This window comes from Strigops habroptila, chromosome 8 (genome assembly GCF_004027225.2).
Source record: "Strigops habroptila isolate Jane chromosome 8, bStrHab1.2.pri, whole genome shotgun sequence".
NCBI lineage: Eukaryota > Metazoa > Chordata > Aves > Psittaciformes > Psittacidae > Strigops > Strigops habroptila.
In genome coordinates this window covers 20759567-20779416 of record NC_044284.2, presented here as the reverse complement: position 1 = coordinate 20779416, position 19850 = coordinate 20759567, and the positions used below count along the sequence as shown (strand labels likewise).

At 35.5% G+C, this 19850-nt stretch overlaps 2 protein-coding genes across 15 annotated transcripts in view; both read left to right on the top strand.

The window, feature by feature from the left end:
- XRN1 (5'-3' exoribonuclease 1) overlaps positions 1 to 18075 on the top strand; it is a 37743-nt gene extending 19668 nt beyond the window's left edge. For 2 of the 14 annotated variants that reach the window (XM_030493674.1, XM_030493675.1), the window contains 21 exons: positions 163 to 261; positions 425 to 540; positions 1485 to 1631; positions 1877 to 1966; positions 4058 to 4193; positions 4914 to 4970; positions 5625 to 5775; positions 6951 to 7020; positions 8128 to 8353; positions 9008 to 9109; positions 9783 to 9878; positions 10113 to 10227; positions 10745 to 10809; positions 11207 to 11317; positions 11675 to 11800; positions 12116 to 12272; positions 12696 to 12874; positions 13129 to 13242; positions 13324 to 13441; positions 13747 to 13898; positions 14103 to 17916. In XM_030493674.1, coding sequence (XP_030349534.1) covers positions 163 to 261; positions 425 to 540; positions 1485 to 1631; positions 1877 to 1966; positions 4058 to 4193; positions 4914 to 4970; positions 5625 to 5775; positions 6951 to 7020; positions 8128 to 8353; positions 9008 to 9109; positions 9783 to 9878; positions 10113 to 10227; positions 10745 to 10809; positions 11207 to 11317; positions 11675 to 11800; positions 12116 to 12272; positions 12696 to 12874; positions 13129 to 13242; positions 13324 to 13441; positions 13747 to 13898; positions 14103 to 14393 — 2718 coding nt within the window. In that variant the 3' untranslated portion in view covers positions 14394 to 17916. Of the gene's footprint in view, positions 1 to 162; positions 262 to 424; positions 541 to 1484; positions 1632 to 1876; positions 1967 to 4057; positions 4194 to 4913; positions 4971 to 5624; positions 5776 to 6950; positions 7021 to 8127; positions 8354 to 9007; positions 9110 to 9782; positions 9879 to 10112; positions 10228 to 10744; positions 10810 to 11206; positions 11318 to 11674; positions 11801 to 12115; positions 12273 to 12695; positions 12875 to 13128; positions 13243 to 13323; positions 13442 to 13746; positions 13899 to 14102 lie in introns of those variants that run through there. The other 12 variants (XM_030493665.1, XM_030493668.1, XM_030493671.1 and 9 more) reach the window with 12 other exon arrangements.
- Positions 18076 to 19539: 1464 nt separating this feature from the next.
- GK5 (glycerol kinase 5) overlaps positions 19540 to 19850 on the top strand; it is a 31977-nt gene continuing 31666 nt past the window's right edge. The window contains exon 1 of the mRNA XM_030493679.1: positions 19540 to 19636. The gene's annotated coding sequence lies outside the window, so the exon portion shown is untranslated. The remainder of the gene's footprint in view (positions 19637 to 19850) is intronic.

Sequence of the window (19850 nt, the reverse complement as noted above, 5' to 3'; positions counted from 1 at the left end):
TTAATGCTGTTTGATTGCCTCTTTAAGGAAGCACTGTACAGGTCTAGGCAAGAAGATGAATCCAAACGTATGTCTGTGACTATTGGAGCAAAATTATTGGCAAAGTATCCAGATACTGTGGGTTTTAAATAACATTTTTAATGTGTCGTGTTTCTCTCCAAGGTTCAAGATTCACGTGATGTGATCACAGAAGGTAGAATTCGTGTCGTTTTCAATATTCCGTGTGAACCCCAGCTTGATCCTTTAATACAGAACCAGCATGTAAGTACTTCTGGCTTTCTAGTAGAAGCTTAAACAATTGGTCAAATATATTTTGCAATGGTAAATGTCTCTAAGGGATGCTTCCATATCATTCATTTGCCCTTTGTATAAAAATCATTATCCTTTGGGAATTGCCAATATTTTTTGTTTGTTTGTTTTAAAGAAATATTCTGTGAAATACAATCCTGCATATATTTTGGCCAGCCGTCTTGGAGTAAGTGGATATCTTGTCTCCAGATTTACAGGGAGTATCTTTATTGGAAGAGGATCAAAGAAAAAGTAAGTTCTATTTGTGAATTTTGACTGTAGAAAAGCTTTTAAATTCTAATACAACTCTACCTGATTTCTGGTATTTTTAAGTTTTGTGCTTACCAAGCGTATAACCGTTTTGTGATGTGAAGCTTTCTTTCAAGTAGATTTTTTTTTTTCAACTAAATGCATATGCAGCGTTTTTCTCTCCTGTCATAAACTTTCTCATTTTTGTTTACTGGAGAGTTGTTCTGTAGTCATTAGTATTGTAGAAGGACATAAATTGACTTTCCTGGTTAGCTGTTTTCATAGTTAAAGCAAGAGCTTGAAATTACTTTGCCATGCTGAGAATAAAAAGTGGAATTGGGAACTAATTTCATTGTACTTAACATTACTGTTGGTATAAAAGGATTATAATTGTACCTGTATTTTTTTTAAGAAGTAGTTAAGACTAAAACTGCTTTATATATATATATTAAAAAACTGCTTTTTATATATATATAAACCTACTTTTTTATATATATATTTTTATATATATATAAATATATATATAAGGGAGGCAATCCGTATAGTTCTATGAATTTATGAACTCGCTAAGGAAGTGGTTGATGCATGAGCATCTTCTTTGATTTAATGTGTACATTTGTTCCCCACTGGCTGTTCAGGGGCATCCATCTACATCTTGGTAAACACCAAGCAGATGGTTATTGATAAGGTCTCTATTAAGGAAGATGGGTAAAATATTCCCTACCCTCCTTTGCAATAAGGTGTAGACGTGCATGTGGAAAGCTACCACAGCACAGCATATGTCCTGTAACATTCACAGCTGACAATGTTAACAAGTAAACAATACAGTGAATTTAGTTTTAATTTTATTGTGGTTTAAGGCTGAGGATGTATGTTTGTGTTTTCTAATGTATACACACACACACATATTTATTACTGAAAGTTAATAAACTTTTTCTTATTTCCAGCCCTCATGGAGAACACAAAGCAAATGTGGGACTAAACCTGAAGTTCAATAAGAAGAATGAAGAAGTTCCTGGCTATACTAAGAAAGTTGGAAATGAATGGATGTATTCTTCTGCAGTAGAACAACTACTTGCTGAGTATTTAGAAAGGTAAATATTGGTAAATATTTTCCCTCCAACAGTTTTTCCCTCCAGGGAGAAGCATATTTTGGGATAGAGTAATTTTGTCAGCAGCTTATCCTTGACAAATGTACAGTATGACACTAAATTAAGTAAAAAATAATCTGTCTGGGTTCCAGAAATTCTGAAGCTCGTCAAAGTTTGTTTTGATGAGGCTTTTTTGTGGTCTATGCTGACATGAAACTAAATTTATCTTCCATTTATTCATTTTTTAGGGTTCCTGAACTGTTTAATTATATAGCCAAGAATAGCCAGGAAGATATCTTCTATGAAGATGACATTTGGCCTGGAGAGGATGAGAATGGGTAAGCCATCTTCCTGCTATTTCCACCCCCCCCCCCCCCAGAATAAGTAGAATAAAGACTGACAACATTGTGAAATTGATGGTAATCAAATAGTGACTGCTATGTAACTGTAACCTTGCTGTTCCTTGAGCAACATGAGTTTAGTGATGACTGAAAAAATTATCAAAATTTTCTACATTGTAGTTGTGGAGTCCAAGTCTCTGTCAGACTCCTGTCTCGAGTCTGATAAGTGAGAAAACTAATTTTCAATGGCTACTTCATAATTCTTGCTTTTAAAGTAACCTTCAATAAGCATAGTTATGAATAATCACAAAAATCACCAAAAGATCTTTTTTGGAAAATAAGCAATAATTATTTCAATTGTTTAAGATCACTTCAAATTTGAAGAATAACATGTACAGAATTTCATAAATCATAGAATCGTAGAATGGTTTGGGTTGGAAAGGTCCTTAAGATCATCTAGTTCCAACCCCCCTGCCATGGGCAGGGACACCTCACACTAAACCATGTCGCCCAAGGCTCTGTCCAACCTGGCCTTGAACACCACCAGGGACGGACCATTCACAACTTCCTTGGGCAACCCGTTCCAGTGCTTCACCACCCTCACAGTAAAGAACTTCTTCCTTACATCTAATCTAAACTTCCCCTGTTTAAGTTTGAAGCCATTACCCCTTGTCCTACCACTACAGTCCCTAATGAAGAGTCCCTCCCCAGCATCCTTATAGGCCCCTTTCAGATACTGGAAGGCTGCTATGAGGTCTCCACGCAGAAGAGAAGAGGTCTCTTCTCCAGGCTGAACAGCCCAACTTTCTCAGCCTGTCTTCATACGGGAGGTGCTCCAGCCCTCTTATCATCCTCGTGGCCCTCCTCTGGACTGGCTTCAACAGCTCCATGTCCTTTTTATGTTGAGGACACCGGAACTGTACGCAATACTCCAAGTCAGGTCTCACGAGAGCAGAGTACAGGGGCAGGATCACCTTCTTTGACCTGCTGGTCACTCTTCTTTTGGTGCAGCCCAGGATACGGTTGGCTTTCTGGGCTGCAAGCGCACACTACTGGCTCATGTTAAGCTTCTCATCAACCAACACCCCAAGTCCTTCTCCTCAGGGCTGCTCTGAATCTCTTCTCCGCCCAACCTGTAGCTGTGCCTGGGATTGCCCTGACCCAGGTGTAGGACCTTGCACTTGGCTTGGTTAAACTTCATGAGGTTGGCATCGGCCCACCTCTCAAGCCTGTCAAGGTCCCTCTGGATGGCATCCCTTCCCTCCAGCGTATCAACCGAACCACACAGCTTGGTGTCGTCGGCAAACTTGCTGAAGGCGCACTCAATCCCACTGTCCATGTCGCCGACAAAGATGTTGAACAGGACAGGTCCCAACACCGATCCCTGAGGGACACCACTCGTTACAGGTTTCCAACTGGACATCGAGCCATTTACCACAACTCTTTGCGTGCGGCCATCGAGCCAGTTCTGTATCCACTGAGTGGTCCATCTATCAAATTGATGTCTCTTCAATTTAGAGGCAAGGATGTCGTGCAGGAAATTTAAAGTACTTTGCAGATTTTAAGTATGTATTCAGCCAGTTTCATGGGAGACAAGGAGCAACCTTGGTTCCAGACACAGTACAGATACATTAAAAAACCTTTTAGTATTAGCCCTATTCACAGGCTTGAGATGGTAAGTCTGCATGATGCAGGACTCTTGCCAGGTGAATATACCACTGTGGGACACTAATCTCAGGTTTGTGCTCCATTTCACTAGAGGCATACCCTGAAGTTCCTTCTCACTGTGTTCTGAGACACAGCTGGTCACAGAACCCTTAATCACAGCTGGTTATGGTTAGTTGATTGGATGCAAACATAATTTACTGAATACTTTTTTTATCTTGGCAAAACTTCAGGTTATAGTTTTGAATCAGTATTGCATGATTCAGTTAGATTTTTATTTTTTAACCTTTATTGTAAACTCGTGCAGAACTCAAATTCTGTTACTTCATGAATGTATGTAAGCATTGCACCTATATCATAATACCTCCTGACTAAATCAAGGAACGTGGTTAAAAGTTTTAATTCATGTAATTTTTTATTTAGAGCTGAGAAAGTTCAAGAAATTGTTGCCTGGTTAAAGGCACATCCTGTGTCTGCTTTGTCTCGCGCATCTTGTGACTTACAAATTTTGGATGCAGCCATTGTTGAGAAAATTGAAGAAGAAATAGAGAAATGCAAGGTATGCGGCTTGATACCGTTGTGAGCAGGGATGAACCAAAAAGCAACTGCCCATTACTTTGCAAATTCTTGAATTAGAATAAGACGATTGAAGATTACCTGTCATTCCAAAGAAAAAGAATACAGAATGTAATGTAAGGCCTGAATTTGTAATGTGAATTGTTCTAGAAATTCAGAAGAGCTCATTATTAATCTTTTTAATTAAGCCTTTTTTCAGGCAATCCAGCAGCATTAGGCCATACTCTGAACTGTGATTTTTAGAAAGGAACATGTGTCAGTGTATATTCTGAACTACTGAAGTGCTTTTTCTATGTGCAATCCCAGCTGGTTTTCCCTTGCAGTTTCTCTTTGGTCTGAGGAAAATTAGATAATTGTGTTCTGGAAGCCACAGATCAAAAAAGGGGACAAGGAAATTACTAAGCAAAAGCTAAAGGCAAAGCCACATGAAACAGTGGGCTTATTTCTTTGAAATTACTTGCAAGGACATGTTAATAAAATCGGTGTGAATTCTCGAAGTAGCCAAACAATGCAAAAGCTTTGGTAAGAAATCTCATGTTTTGAAAACTGACTGTAGTCATCCTAAAGACTTCACAAAGCTGTATACCTTTACCTAAAAGAAACAAAAGAATTCTCTGTTATCTTTTTAAGTGTTTTGTTGTACCTGAAATCCACTGTTGGTTCCTATACTAGTTTGTAATAACTTCCTGTTTCTTTCCTTTAGCAGAGAAAGAGCAATAAGAAGGTGCGAGTTACAGTGAAACCCCATTTACTGTACAGAGTAAGTGACGTGAAAAGTTTTTTTCTTGAAGTTAGTTTGTCCAGATGGACAGTATTTATTTTACCTAAGCATACCAACTTTGAGAGAGGGGAATTGTATGATGTTATTGATAGAAGAAAAAGTTTTATGATGCCTTCTGGAAAATCAGTTTGATAACGTAGTCTGTCTCTAAAAAGAGAATTTGTACTAAAGACTCCATCATGTATTACACTTACTTTCAGTTCTTTTCTGCCTTCTGTCCTTCATGCTTCTACAGTTCTTATTGGCTGTACAATGAAGGCAAAATAAAATGTACTTCCTGTTAGTCTCTTCTTGCCTCTTTTGCTTTTTGTTCAATTCTTGACATAGAATCAACTGCTCATCTTGCTTGGTATTTCAGAGACAGGCATGTTACTGATACAGGCAGGTTACACCTGATGGCTTTATTTTATCTAAATTGATCCCATTGGTCTGTCTTGGATCGCGTATGGCACTGCTGTTTCTCAGGCAGAACCAGTGAGTGACAGCAGCAAGAAAAAAAAATGCTTTGTGTCTAGGGAGGAAAAATCTCTGTTCTTAAACTTACACACGAAAGTTCACTTTATAGTGTGTTTCAGATATTGTTATAAATGCATTTTGATTGTAATCTCTATTTTTTTGCAAACATTAACACAGTCTTTTGGTTATTGTCAGCCGTTAGAACAACAGAATGGGGTTGTTCCAGATCGAGATGCAGAGTATAAGCTGTTTGACCGCGTTGTCAATGTAAGAGAGAACTTTTCTGTTCCAGTTGGTCTTCGAGGTACCATTATAGGAATTAAAGGAGGTAAGATTTTCTTCATAATTGTGGCATTATAGCCATATAACAGCACAGCTAGTGATGTGAAAGCAGGCTTCAGAAAAGTGTTTTGTATAATGGTTGTGAATGCACAGAAGTTTCTCATCTATGAAGCATATGTAACTTGAAGCCACTAATGGCATATTTACTGCTTTGAATTAAACCTACAGGTATTCTCCTTTAATTTCATGTGTTTTAAAGCTGTACTTTGAATAAGAAATTACTTACCCTTTGTTTCTCCTTAATATGAAGAACGCAGATCTCTGAGAGAGAAGACAGTCTGCAAAAAAGAAACAAAATGAAGTTATGGGAAGATACGGGCAAAGTTAGGAACAATAGAGATAGAAACAAATGTTAGCCTTAATACTTATATTAAGCATAAAATTTTATCAAATATGATTTGTCTCAGATTGTTTTATTTGAAATTTGGTTTTTATTCTGTGATATTCCATTTCTGTTAAATGGCATGGATTTATACATTCTTTGACAAGAAGATTATCCATAAATCTATTTCAGGTAAACAAAAGGATTTGCACAATCACAATGGGCATAGCAGTTTGAGATCTAGTAATATAAATTATTTTCATACCTGGCATTTAAGTAGTTGCTTTTCCATTCAGTTGGCATTCAACAGAATCTTGAATAGTCTAGACTTGAGTACAGCTTTTTAAAAGAGGTATACTTTTTTCTGTAATGATCATATACTACTGTAATTTTAAAGGAGTATTAGTCTATCATTATGCCAGAAGGTAATGTCAGAGCTGTCGGTTTCCAACTGCCTGAATGTAAAGATGGCTTGCATCTCTTTTCTGGCAGTTTGACAGCTGTGACATACTGCTATAAATTGCAGTTCTATTAATGCAGGTTGATAAGTTGTTATGCATGTTACATAGTCTAAAAAGGCAGATATATGACTTTGAGAAACATTTCTGAATTGCTGTTAATGAAATTACTTATTTAAGGAATAATGTTGGGTTTGTTGCAAATTAGGTTTTTTTTATTTTTTTTATTATTAACAATATTTATTACATATATTACGTATTACATTATTAATATAAATAATGTTATGATTTACTGTGTAACCAATAGTGATATTTACGTAATTTAGATGAAAACAGCTACTGTTACATATATAGGATGACACTTTGTGTTGTTTTCTATAGCCAGTAGAGAAACAGATGTACTCTTTGAAGTTCTGTTTGATGAAGAATTCCTTGGAGGCCTAACTATAAGGTGTGTGCAGGGGGTTTCATAGTCCTTTCATGCTATTGGTACAGATGGCATGAAATTGTTACTGTTGGTTTCGCTGACTATTTTTAATGCCTCTTTTTAAAACTTTCTGAACAGTGTTGGTCAGTTTTTATTTCTTTTGTGCTTCTTTTTTTTTTCCCTCTTTGAGTATGTATAATTTTTATGAAGCATATATTTTGGAAATGCTTTTTAAGCTTTTTTGCATATTTAGAAGCTTGTGATTTGTAGAAAGCAAATATGAACCAGCAGAATAAAGCACTAGATCCAAATGTGCCTCTAAAATGAATATGTAGAAAACAGGTTGTTATCAGTATGTCTTCAACATGTAGATTGAAAAATAGTAATCATCTGTTCCTCTGAAGGAGGGACTCTGAACTATGAATAAGTGATACTTGGGCACTAAATTCTAACCACCATTAAAAACCTGAACTGTTCTTCAGGAGGTGGAAGAATGGTTAATGCTTTTGTTTCAAAAAGTTTGATAACTATTCTGTATTTAAGTAAGCAGGTAAACTTCTAAGTCCACAAATTCACCCAGCAGGCTTTATTTTACAGTTGTTTTTAGATAAAGTAAGTTTTTTATGACAAAAATTAGAGGAGAATCTTACCTATTCCCTGTGTTCAGCAAGCATAACACAACCCTGTCCCTTTCAAGGGCATATCCTGTAACACACATAATCTTCAGTATTCAGAATCATAAAGGAAGATGTAAAACTGGTTAAATGCTGCATAAGTTCAGTTTATAATTCTGCTACTGGCTTCAGTTTTCATCTCAGAAAAAAGAATAATTGTTTCCTGGTTCATAATTTTTTACATAAATGCTACAGAACTGTGCTATAACAACTCGCTAGTCTTTAAAATTTCTTTGAGCTCAGCACTGAAAGGTACAATATAAACTGAGTGAGAGTAGTAGTAATGACTTGTTTTCTGGTTTTGAGAGCCAAAGGCCAAAGGAGAGAACAGTGGGATTATCATTGTGTGTAACAGTACTAGATTTCAATACTGGATACAGTTTTCAGCCTCTTAAAATATATTGAAATGTCAACAATTCAACTACATGAAACAACTGTGTCATTTGCTTGTCTTAAGGTGCTCACCTGCCAGAGGATATCGTCTGCCATCAAGTGCCTTAATTAACCTGTCTCATGGTAGTCGGTCAGAAATGGGGAATCAAAAACTGACGGCCATAGTTAAACCTCAGCCAGCTGTGAATAACTACAATTCATATGTGTCCGATCTGTCATCTGTATGCTCACAAAAAGTGCATCTAGGAGGCCTCAACCATTCTCCTCGCTCCCTTTTTGTTCCTACTCAAGTAAGACTTCTCCTTCATTTGTACAAAAACATTATTTTCCTAGAAGCTGAACTATGACCATGGTTATCATCTCCATTGGTACAAACAAAATGTAATTTTTACGTTGGTATGTTAGAAGTAGGATAATCTTTATGAAAAGAGTTAATCAAATAATGAAAAGGACCAGAATTTCTTTATTGACAATTGTAGCTCCAGTTGCATTTCCAAGAGACAAATATTTGGTGTCAGCAAATACTTTGGGCAGAGACGCAATTGGTCCCGTAATGCTCTGTTCCAAGTAATGCTTCCTGTAGGCCAAGTTTGTCCATGCTCAGAAAGAGAAGACATGATATCCTTGTTGGTTTTGCTTCTTGGTTATGATTTACTTTGTTTGAAAATACAGTAAAGGGGGGAAAATTACAGGTGAATTGGGGTTCTCACTAGTTTAATTAAACTTTACATTTTAATAAGCAATTTCTTTAAAGAAAATCAGCTTAATGAGTAGCTTCATGTTGCTTATAGGTGTGTTTGAGAAGAATTGTCTCATGTTTTCTAAGTCTATACAAGAAAAACTACTTTCCAAAAGAAAATTTAAGGCAATGAAACACTTCTGATTTTAATTTTTTTTTTTTTTTTTTTTTTTTTTTTTTGGTGGTGTTTTCTCACATGATTTAGCAGATGAATGGAAGACAGCATTACAATCTCAGGGCTGAAAATCAGGGCACCTCTAACTCACCCGAGAAAGGATCATTTCTGAGTGGCAATCAGAAAAATAAAGTGAGTGTTCTGATTCATTTAGTATTGGATCCAAATGTCTCAATATTTTGGCCACCTATTTAAAGTGGCCCCCTTTTCTCATGACTAATAGATAGCTTTGGCGTAGTACCTCAGATGTTTTAATCCTGATACTTGTCCCAGTTCTTGATGAGTATAATTTCCTGTGTTGTCCTTGTTTAGATTCTAGATTTTCAAAAGTGTTTTTTTACATAGGTGGGCTTCAGTTCTGTGGTAAAATGCCTATAATATTATTAAGCAGTTGAGACTGACTGATAAGGCATTACAAAATAAGATATTAATAATAAAATTTAAGAATGCAACCAAGTATGAGAGCATATTTTTTAAACCATTTTGAATTATTATCTGTGTTTAATTATACTCAGTGATCATAACTTTAGTTAGTAACAAAACAAAAGCAATCTCAAACTTAGATAATTTCTGTTTAATGGTGGTTCTTAGGAAAAGATGTTACATAAATACAACCTACCACAATAGCCTATTTCATAAATTAAATACCTGCAAGTTCTAGTATCAGTATGAAAATTCCTGCTATCTGAGCACTGTTAAACTTGGACCTTACAATTTTCAGAATGTCTTTATGTATGATCAGCTGTTCAGAAGTTGAGTGTATAGCTGCTGAGCTTGTTGGGGGTGTTGTTTCTTATTTTGTCAGGCACAAAGTAAGCAAGATGATGAATTTTGCAGCATATGGCAGTCATTGCAGAATTCTGGGAAGTCTCACCACATTCAGCAAAACATGCATGAGAAGGTTAGTACGTAAACTTTAAACAGATCCCTGGAATCAAAATGTGAAGGTACTTAATTTTGTATGTCAGTTCGTTACATCAGAAAACTTTCTAGTTAATGCTACAAATAAATCCTCTGGATTAAAGTATTGTTACACAGCGTATGCATAGCTGTGGAAGGAGGTAATCATATGAGACTACTATGTAAATATTAGATAAATAGTTTTATGGTTAAGCTTTGATGTTTAAAATCCTAGGGTGCAGTTCTACCTCAGGAAATGAAGCTGGGAACTGGCAATCAGTTCTACAAGCCAGGATTCAATGACAGCAGCTTTAAAGGTCAGCAGAGAAAGCAGGAGCCATATAAAAAATGTAAGTATTATAATTAGACACTTTGTTTAGGAAAACTACTTGCTTTAGCTGATCTTCATTGAAATCCTTCTGAGGTTTTGTGGTTATCAACAGAAAATAGTTTGTTATAGTTATATAAACACTATGTTGCACTTGTTATTGACAAATAATGTCCTCATGTACATACTTGAACTTTTTAATCAAGCTGTTCACCATTATTATGACTTTCCACTCATCTGATTAAAAAAAAAGGCAAAAAACCAAAACCAAAAACCAAACCAACCACGACTTGGCTTTGAAAATTTACTTGTGGTCATGTTTGTAGAATATAAAGTTAGATATATTATTGCATATACTTCATTTTATTTTATCCTACAAGAAAAACATACATCAAATGATCTATAAAGTATGAATTAAACATTTGATGCAACCATTCAAATCAGTGCAACTTGGTGTACTTGTACAGAATTATTTATTTTTTTGAGTCTGTATTATTATAGTTTTTAAGAGCATTTCAAAAGAATACATTCTTTTGTAGTTAAAGAAGATTCCAAAGTTACAAGAGGCGAAAGTCAGCCACATAGTAAAATATCAAACAAACAGGTAATTTCTTCTGTACTGAGTAAATGTATTCTTTTCATTTTACTCTGATCTGATTCATCGTTTTACAGTTTTCTCTTTAACTGGCATCTTAGTTGATTCTTTTACTAGGTAAATTTTATTTTGGAGATTTCTTTTTTTTCTCTAGAGGTTTTATGGACAGAAAGTGAGAGAAAGTGCATAAGATGTATAATGATGATGCAAATTATTTTCCTATTCCTCTCAGGCTCTAAAAGCTATGCTGTAATGGCAATACACAAATGCTAGGTTTTCAGTAAGCTGAAATCCTCTAAGAATATTAGCTTGTGAAAGCTATTTGCAGATGCACTTCTAATGTGATTGTGTTACAATGAGTAATGGAGTATTAGTATTCAATAATAAATACCGCAGTTTATTTCAGAATTTTGCAGGTGTGAATAAGTACAATGTCAAACTTTTGAAGAGGAATGAAAGTCCGAACATGCCTGTAATTCAGAAAGCTGCAGTTGATGGTTCCTGTACAGGTGGAAAGGTAGGATTTAGACAGTTGATTTTCTTGTGCTCTTCGAATAACTTCAGTTTCCAGTTCATTTTGTTCCAATTATTCCTGGTCACTTCTGTGCAAATTCATGTTTATAGTAGATAGAAGACAAATCTGTGTAACTTTGATCATTCTTCAAATCAATTCTGTATTGGTCAACACTTGAATCTTTTGTGTGCAAAACTTGTAGTCTTTGGGTATCTCTTCACACTCTGAGCAGACATGACAAGCTAAAAGATAAATAAAGTCCTGAATGAGCATAAAATTAATCTCAGACATATACCCTTCCTCTTGCATCTGCTTGTAATATACTAAGCTGATATATCTTTTTTCTGTATTTGTTTTAAGAAGGACAATGAACTTGAAAGCCTTCTAGCTTCTTTGAAAATTTCCAAAGAAAATGAAGTGCAGACTTATTCCAAGGAAGCAAGAGCTACAAATGAAGAACATCTGTCACCACAATCATTTGCTATGGTCTGTATACTGCAGGAATCAATACATTGCAATTTAGCATCTGCTATCTTAGCATCAATGCTTCAATTTAAAGAAACTCTGTGAAACCTTATATTGCCCTTTAAACATATTAGTGATCTTTTAATTAGCTGTTCTCAAAAATAATAAACATGTTTGTTTATGCTAAGATGCTATTACCTGTGTTCTGATAAAATGTAACTGATAGGAAAACAAAAATTCAGATTGGGTTGCCAATTATGATATTCAGAGTTAAGTGAAAAGGTAGCGTTACCTGAATGCCAGCATGTCCCTGAATGGTTTATTTTATTTTTAAAGAAAGGAACACAGATGCTCAAAGAGATTTTGAAGATAGATGGCTCTGACCAGGAAACAAGGAATGAAGTGAAATCCCAAGTTAATGATGTTCCTGCTCCCCCTAGCAGACAAGATTGCCATGGACCTGCCTTGCAATATAGACAAAGTAAAAAAATGGGTATGTTTGGACATCAGCTCATAGTTCAGAGCTTCACCTTGTTGTGGCATTTTAGAATCATAGAATCATAGAATAGTTAGGGTTGGAAAGGACCTTAAGATCATCTAGTTCCAACCCCCCGGCCATGGGCAGGGACATGTCACACTAAACCATGTTGCCCAAGAACATAGCTAACAGTATAGTACTCGATTTTCAAAATATAGTAATGTCCATCTTTTTCAGTTCTGTTTCTTTCTTCAGATCTAAAATTCTCTTTATATATGGTCTCCTGGGTTTTGTTAATCAGATATGAAAATACCAGGAAAAATGAAATATGCTTTTTTATTTTCTGCTAATAACAAAGTTGCTATCCTTTCAGTGCAGGAAATGTTTGTGTTACAGCTTTTTTACTGGTTTTTTTTTTTTTTTTTATTCCTTTGTCAGCTGCTTATATGAACAAGCCTCATAGCACTGGAGGCCCTCAGAACACACCAGCACTGGAAACTGGAGGTCACCCTTTTGCTTGTCCACAGCCTGCACTGTCTACTGTTGCTGAACTTTGTCGTATTTGTTCTCTTGTTGGAATGTCACAACCAGATTTCTCTTTCCTAAAAACACCACAGGTAAAAAGATTTTTCTGCAAAAGTTAAAGTTCTCAACTTTGTTTCAGCTGTCCTAACTAGATGATCTATAAGGTCCCTTCCAACCCTAATATTCTATGATTCTATATTAAACATTTGGACTGAAAATCCATCTAAAAATAAATCTTAGCTCCTTTTGTTGCCTTTTTCCAAAACAAACAAACAAATCCTCTGTTTCTATCTCAGTTTGTTTGTCAGCAATAGATTCCCTCAAAAATCTTATCTCATTTTTCTAGACAATGACAGTTTGTCACATAAAATTATCAAATGGTTTGTTGGTTCATGGACCGCAGTGTCATTCTGAAGCTGAAGCAAAGGAGAAAGCTGCATTTTTTGCTTTGCAGCGTTTGGTGAGTATGCAAAGAATCTTTTAACATCTGTATCTCTGTTGCGTTGTGTCTGTTTGTGATCCTTCGGTTCCTCCTTCATAGAGTGCTATAGGAGTAAACTTCCCTTCGCCTCCACCTCCGCCAGTGTTTCCAAATTATCAACCACTGGGAGTTCCTGTACCACCTGGATCTATTCCTCCAGTATTTGCACAACCCACTGGTAAGTATACTAATACAGTTCACTCTGATAAAGATGTGAAGATGCTAAGTTACGTGCACTCCAAAATGCAGATGTGACTTAGTGCTCTTAACAGTGCTGTCATGTAGGTGTAGTCCTGTAAAAGCAGAACTGTTTGGAGTTTTTTGATAATAAATAAATACTTACCTATTCTCAAGTAAACATGAAGAATTTGTGGCTTTATTGAAACAACATGCAGACAAATGTAGTTGGTGTACTTCGGGGGTCTTGGGGAGTTGGTGTCCTCTTTTTGAGGAGAGTGAGCTAAAAGTTACCTGTTTTCGCAGCTAACATAATACCTCCATCATCTCACATGTTTGGTCCAGTGTCCTGGGGAACTCCAGTGCCTAAACATTATTATCCTGGCTCCTATCCGGGAAATGTGTCTCTTGCAGGAACTATACCTGTTGGTTCTCACAACCAGTTTATACCTCTGCAGGTAAGATTGTTAGTGGGTTTGTCTTAATATTCTATTTCTGTAAAAAAAATGTGCCTATATGATGATTGCAACAACACTCCTGCTATGAAGCACTATTTAGGATTAGAAAATTATTTCTAAAATTATACGCATGTGTTCTAAATGTGGAATATTTGCAGGTTTTTGAGAATGCATTCTGTTAAATAATATTTATTTAATTTAAAGGTAACTAAAAAAAGGGCTGCTAGCAAGAAAAACTTTGAGCACAAGGAGTTTCAGAGTTCCCCTCAAGCTGCACCACTAAAGAATGAACAGCCAGTGTCTTCTGACCACACTCAGCAAGATAGTTCTTCAGCTCCTTTAAAATCTCCTCAAGCTGCTCAATCCACTGTTTCATTTCAAGACAATGTGGCTACTCCAAGAGTTCCTCATAACAAATCAACACCAAACACTTCCAGCAAGCGAAAGTCAAGAAAGCTGGCTGTCAATTTTGGCGCACCAAAATCTTCAGAATAAATGTGGTAGCTAGGTGTATCCTATCTTCAACTCTTCCCCCACTGTTATGTTCTATCATTTAAAAAGATCAGAAAGCTCTATTAAAAAGACCAGCCACTTTAAGTATAATATAGAAAAAAATACATTTTATTTGTTATGATTTTCAGGTTGTTATGAAAACTATAAAAAATTATATTAAACCTTCATTATTTTGACTTACATTAGCAAAAGCTAGGAAATGCTGAGTTAAGGTTACCATGTCATAAATTGTGCCTAGGTTTCTAAACAGTGGCTTACAGACTATACTGGGTAAGCAGCAATAACAGTGGCAACCTTAATTCAGAATTGCCATGCTTTTTGGGAGGGATATGGAACGGTAATAAGTTGGGCATCTAACATTGCTTTAGTATGACACTTGTATTCTAGCTTATTTTTAAATAGTGTAATAGGACAGAAAGGAAAAAGTATTTAAATGCAGCTTTTATATTGGCTCTCCAGGTTCTTCTGAGTTGAATCAGGGAGACTAAAACCTAACTACAGTAGAGCTGCCAAATTTGCTCTAACTATAAACTGCTAAGTTTTATATCAGAGGGCAAAAACTTTCCAATTTGCAAAATGTAGGTATCGTTGTCTCTCTAGTATTAGAGTGGCAAAAAGTGGTTGCTGATGCAGAACCTGTTTCAGGAGATTAATTCATAGGATGAATAGAAAAAAGTATAAATTTGCAAAATAGAGACCTCGTTGGTAACGTGCGTTTAATTTTTTTTTCATCACCAGCATTATCCATTTCATTGTTTTCTGATGATACAATAGCATAGGTATTTACTACAGATCTACAGAGCCTCCTAAAATGCTAGTGATACCCTGATTTGGTATTTTTTTTCTAAAGTAGAAAAATGGCCAGAGTTTAAAGATGTCCATGTGTGTACATAGCTGTCAAAGTTATGATTACTTAAGACTCCAATTCTCCCTGTAATAGCCTGCACCCTGAAACCTTCTCTGTGGTGGATTATTTTTCTTCTTTTGTTGCTAGTGACTTTTAATATTTATTTTTCAGTTTCGTGATAGAAGTTCTCTGTAGCAAAATTAAATTATCATTATTATGTTCCATAAGAGTATTCAGACAAAAGATTGACCTGTATTTTTGGAGGGAATTCTGTTGTACAAGTAACTCCATCATTCTTGGTTTACATAGGAAAAAATGAAGGCTCTAAGGTGCCTGTAGCATTTTTAACCCACAAGTACCCTTCTTACTGGCATTAAGAAGAAATCTTCAGTCTAATTAGTGATTCATTTTGTTGCCTCCAGACAGGTTTCATGTTGGATATGCAAATCTGCAGATTTTCTTTCAGTTCCCCTACCTTGTTCTTTGCCTTCGTTTCTTGGTGTAGTACCAAGTTTCACATTGTTACTGTGGTATAGGATTTTTTTAATATTGATTTCTCTGAAACAGTTGTTGCCTCAGCAGCATTTGTAGAATAGCAGCAAGCCACAGGATCACAGAGGTAAAAACAAGGTTAAGAAATTTTATGTCATTTTAGTTGGTATCACAAACCTCGTAGAATAGTCTGTATGCAGTCTTAAGATATATTTTGTTCTCTTTATATCCGTCTAGTCTCAAGAGGGTTTGAAAGCACATTCTGTGAAGGGAAGGTTGTATGCTTCAGTGATTTATTTTCATTAGCAACACGAGAGTGCCATGATGCTGACATGCCAATATTTTGGAATTGTTTGTGTGAAGTATGAGACACAGATGCTATTTCCCGATATCCTATGTGAGCTATCCGATCATCAGAGAAAAGATCTGTTTAGAAGTTTTTACGATGGAGAGGAGACTATGTTAAGTTCTTGCATCACAGAATTGTGACATATCTGGATAGTCAATTTATGCAGATCTTTTAGAAACAAAGTTATGAAGGACACTGTACTCATCACTGGTAAACACAGCAACTTTTAGTATTAATTACTTCGGACTAAGATTTCCTCTTCAAGTAGAATTGCTACGTTTACTATATATAGCTGATTAAACACTTTATTCTGTAGCTGCTGCATATTGTATTAGTCCCTGGTTTTTAGTTTATATATTCTATGATGCTGATTGCCTGGTGCCCAGTTAATTACAGTTTTACATGTCCTGCTAGATGTGACATCTGCATTGATCTATGCCATGTCCCCTATGATTTCAGTTTTATATTTTAACAAGGTGATTATGTTTAATTCATACAGATATAAATTTAAGCATTTGTTTTTCTCATAGATACAAAGTATTTTGTAAGCACTGGAGTTTTTCATTAGATCTTATACAGAGCAGTATTTTACTAAAAATCCAAAAGGGAAGACTTTTATGTGCGCATTTTTGTAGTTTCTGATTTTTTTAAAATAACTTTTCATTGTTTATCTGCCAAGTGAAATGTTTTAAATTTGCATATGAATGGATACAGAATGTATTTTTTGTGCTGTTTAGTGTTAAGTGTGCATTTGCTGATTTTTTAGCATGTAGTTGCACAAAGGACTGTGCAAAGATATTTTCAAATATGAATATATGATACACTGAAGGAAAAACATTCATAAAAGTTAAATGCTATATAAAACTTTAATGCAATAGAATAATTTTATAAATTGTGTCTGTGTCTGCTTGGATTAAATATTGAAACAAGAAACATCATTTATTTTCACTGGTTTATTTCCAAATACTATATGGGAACTTCTTTAAGCTCCAAACCAAAATTTTAAGATATAAATTAAATATCATGAAGTCAAATTTCAGTGATTCTCAGAAGCAGCAATTGCCCACCTCTGAGCTGTTTCTTGGTGGCTTTCAGCTACTACTCAGTTAAAGATACGAAGTTTGTTGAAAAGGCCGTTGGTTACTTTGCAGTTAAAAGCATTTAACTAGATCCTGATCTTTCAAAATTTCTTTGGCCTCTGTTACCCATTAGATTTATTAAATTGCAATAGAAAGGGCAGTAAGATTACTTTCCAGCAAGTTTGGTCCTAGTGGTTCTTAACAAAGTGCAAAACCAGCTCATGACTTATAAATAGGAGGAGCCATGGGTACTTGGAAATGTTTGACACCTTTTTTTGTACCTGGAGCAAAACACTGCGCTGAGGTTTTTGCTAGACTAGGGTAAGAATAGTCACCATATTTTATAACAAGGCTTCTGAATGAAGCATAATGACAAACTGCACTAAAACCAGTGTAATGGGTTTGAATTTGAGATTAGCAAGTTAAATAGCAAGTTAAATAGCAAGTTACATTTCATAATTAATTTCCTTATTCCCAAGAATAGCAGATTTTTTTAAATCCAGTATTGCCAAATTAATATTACTAGATTTTACCCTTATTTTAGACAGGGTAAATAAACTCGCCTTTGTATTGTGCATACCATGTGCTGAATTTTGTTCTCTTTCACCAGTTATCTCTAAGATTATGTTCAAACTCTACTTGTTCTCTTCTAAAGCATAATGAACACTGTAGTCATGCCAGTTAAATCTTAGTATCTTTGGTTGTGAGTTTTGAACTTTGTTAGGCTCTGTCTTTTGCCAACTGCAGCATCAGCTTTTCAGGTAGAGAGATGTTATTTTCATTCTCATAGATTATTGTGTGAATAAGCTTGTTTAAAGCAACTGGCATAAAGAATGGAGTACACCCTTAGCATGACCAGCTGCTGAAACTTTATGTAACAATATTCTGTATAGAACATCTGGTTGGTATATCAGGTCATATTACTCAACATGAAGATGCCAAGATACAATCTTGCGTTTCTTAAGCAGTCTTCAAATTATTAGTCAATAGACTTAAGTATTGCTGTTATCCTGCATGGCAAGTTCTGCCTCCGTACTTTTCCCATCTCAGTAAATAGCACTAAAGGAAATTAAAACAAATTAAGTAAACGGATAACTTTTAAATATATCAGTTTGTGTGTAATAAATGTCGCATGAACACTCCCATTCAAAAATTGTTACTTTTGTTCAATTTAGTTTAGTTCATCAGACCCTTGAGAGAGAGGAATCTCAAAGAAAGAATGGTTACTTACAGTAAAGGATTTTTTTAATTCTTTTTATTTGAGATGTGATCTCCAAATGTATTCCATAATCAGCCTTCCTTACTACTGAGAGACAGTTGTGTTCTTCTCTTTCTGTCTCTGGAAAGGGGACACTGTGACACCAAGGGCATAAGGGCAGTCTGAATACACACTCTTGGCCAAAAGAATCCAAATTCAGGTGCATGAGGACCCATGAATTTTGAGACTGTAACTGATATATATTTCGAAGAATCGGGTATCATGAGGTAAGTAGCTGTTGTTTATTAACAGAAGAATCCATGGTTCCAACAGCAGTTCCTTATTGCTGCCGATTTTTGATGGGGTGTTTACTCTTATTTTTTTGTAATTTACAAGTTTCCAGTTTCATTTTTGCTTTTAAAGGTGGTACAAGGAGTTGCAGTGCCATCAAATGCAAGCAGTAAACCTGAAAGAACAGAGAAGGCATTTTTCATTAATACTTTTTTTCTAGTAAAACTTAGTAATTGTTACTGCATCAGCAATGCTTTATGAAAGTTGATAATCACCCTTAGTCCTGTATTTTGTGTAATTGCAAGAAAAACAAAGGCTGGCAATCAAAAGCCAAAATGTAATTTCTGTACATGTAACAATAGCAATAAATCACTATACTTGCTATATATGAATAAAATTAAAGTTGTTGATTTCTAGCATTTTGAGGGTAAAGGGTGAAGCAAGAACTGTGATTCCAGTGCAAGTAAGTGATCACTTTTAGAGTAACCTATGCATGTTTTAGATTTAGCACTAATTTGTGATAGAATGTGATATTTAGCATTAGATCCTGATGTTTCTTCCAGTACCTACTTCTTTGAAACAGCTGAAATGCTCTGTCAGTCACTGAAACTTAACTCAAGAGGGTAAACGGAGAGCAGTGTAGGCTGCTGGAACCTCTGAGTTTACTGAGCCTATACTGAGATGATTTGTTCTTCTAGATTTTTCTGTGGTTTTCCTTCCCCTTGCTTTATTTTTTAACTCTTCTTCCTTCTCCCTCCACTTCCCCAAGCCGACCTAGTGGCTAGGTCTTATTGAAACAATTCTTAAGTACTTTTTCATCCCTGTAGCCTCCAGTATATCCATTCTCTTGTTCTTCTCGTTTCATTGATGGCAATTTTCCTCTCTTTATTTTTAGATTTTTTTCATGTGAACTTCCAGACTTTGAAATCAATGTTCTTTTAAAGAGCTGTTCAGTCCTGGATTTTCTAGGTACAAATGATCATTCATCGCATGTGTATATACAAACACATATATATACAGATATGGGACTCAATCTCTTATTTTCTTAAAGCTGCTCATAGTTCTGTCATTTTTAGTCCATATTGTAATTCCTTAAGAGCATCCAGAGGATGATGGACATTATCTTGCATATACTCTTTGCACATCTCCAAATGTAGGTGTTACATGGGATGGGTTAAAAATA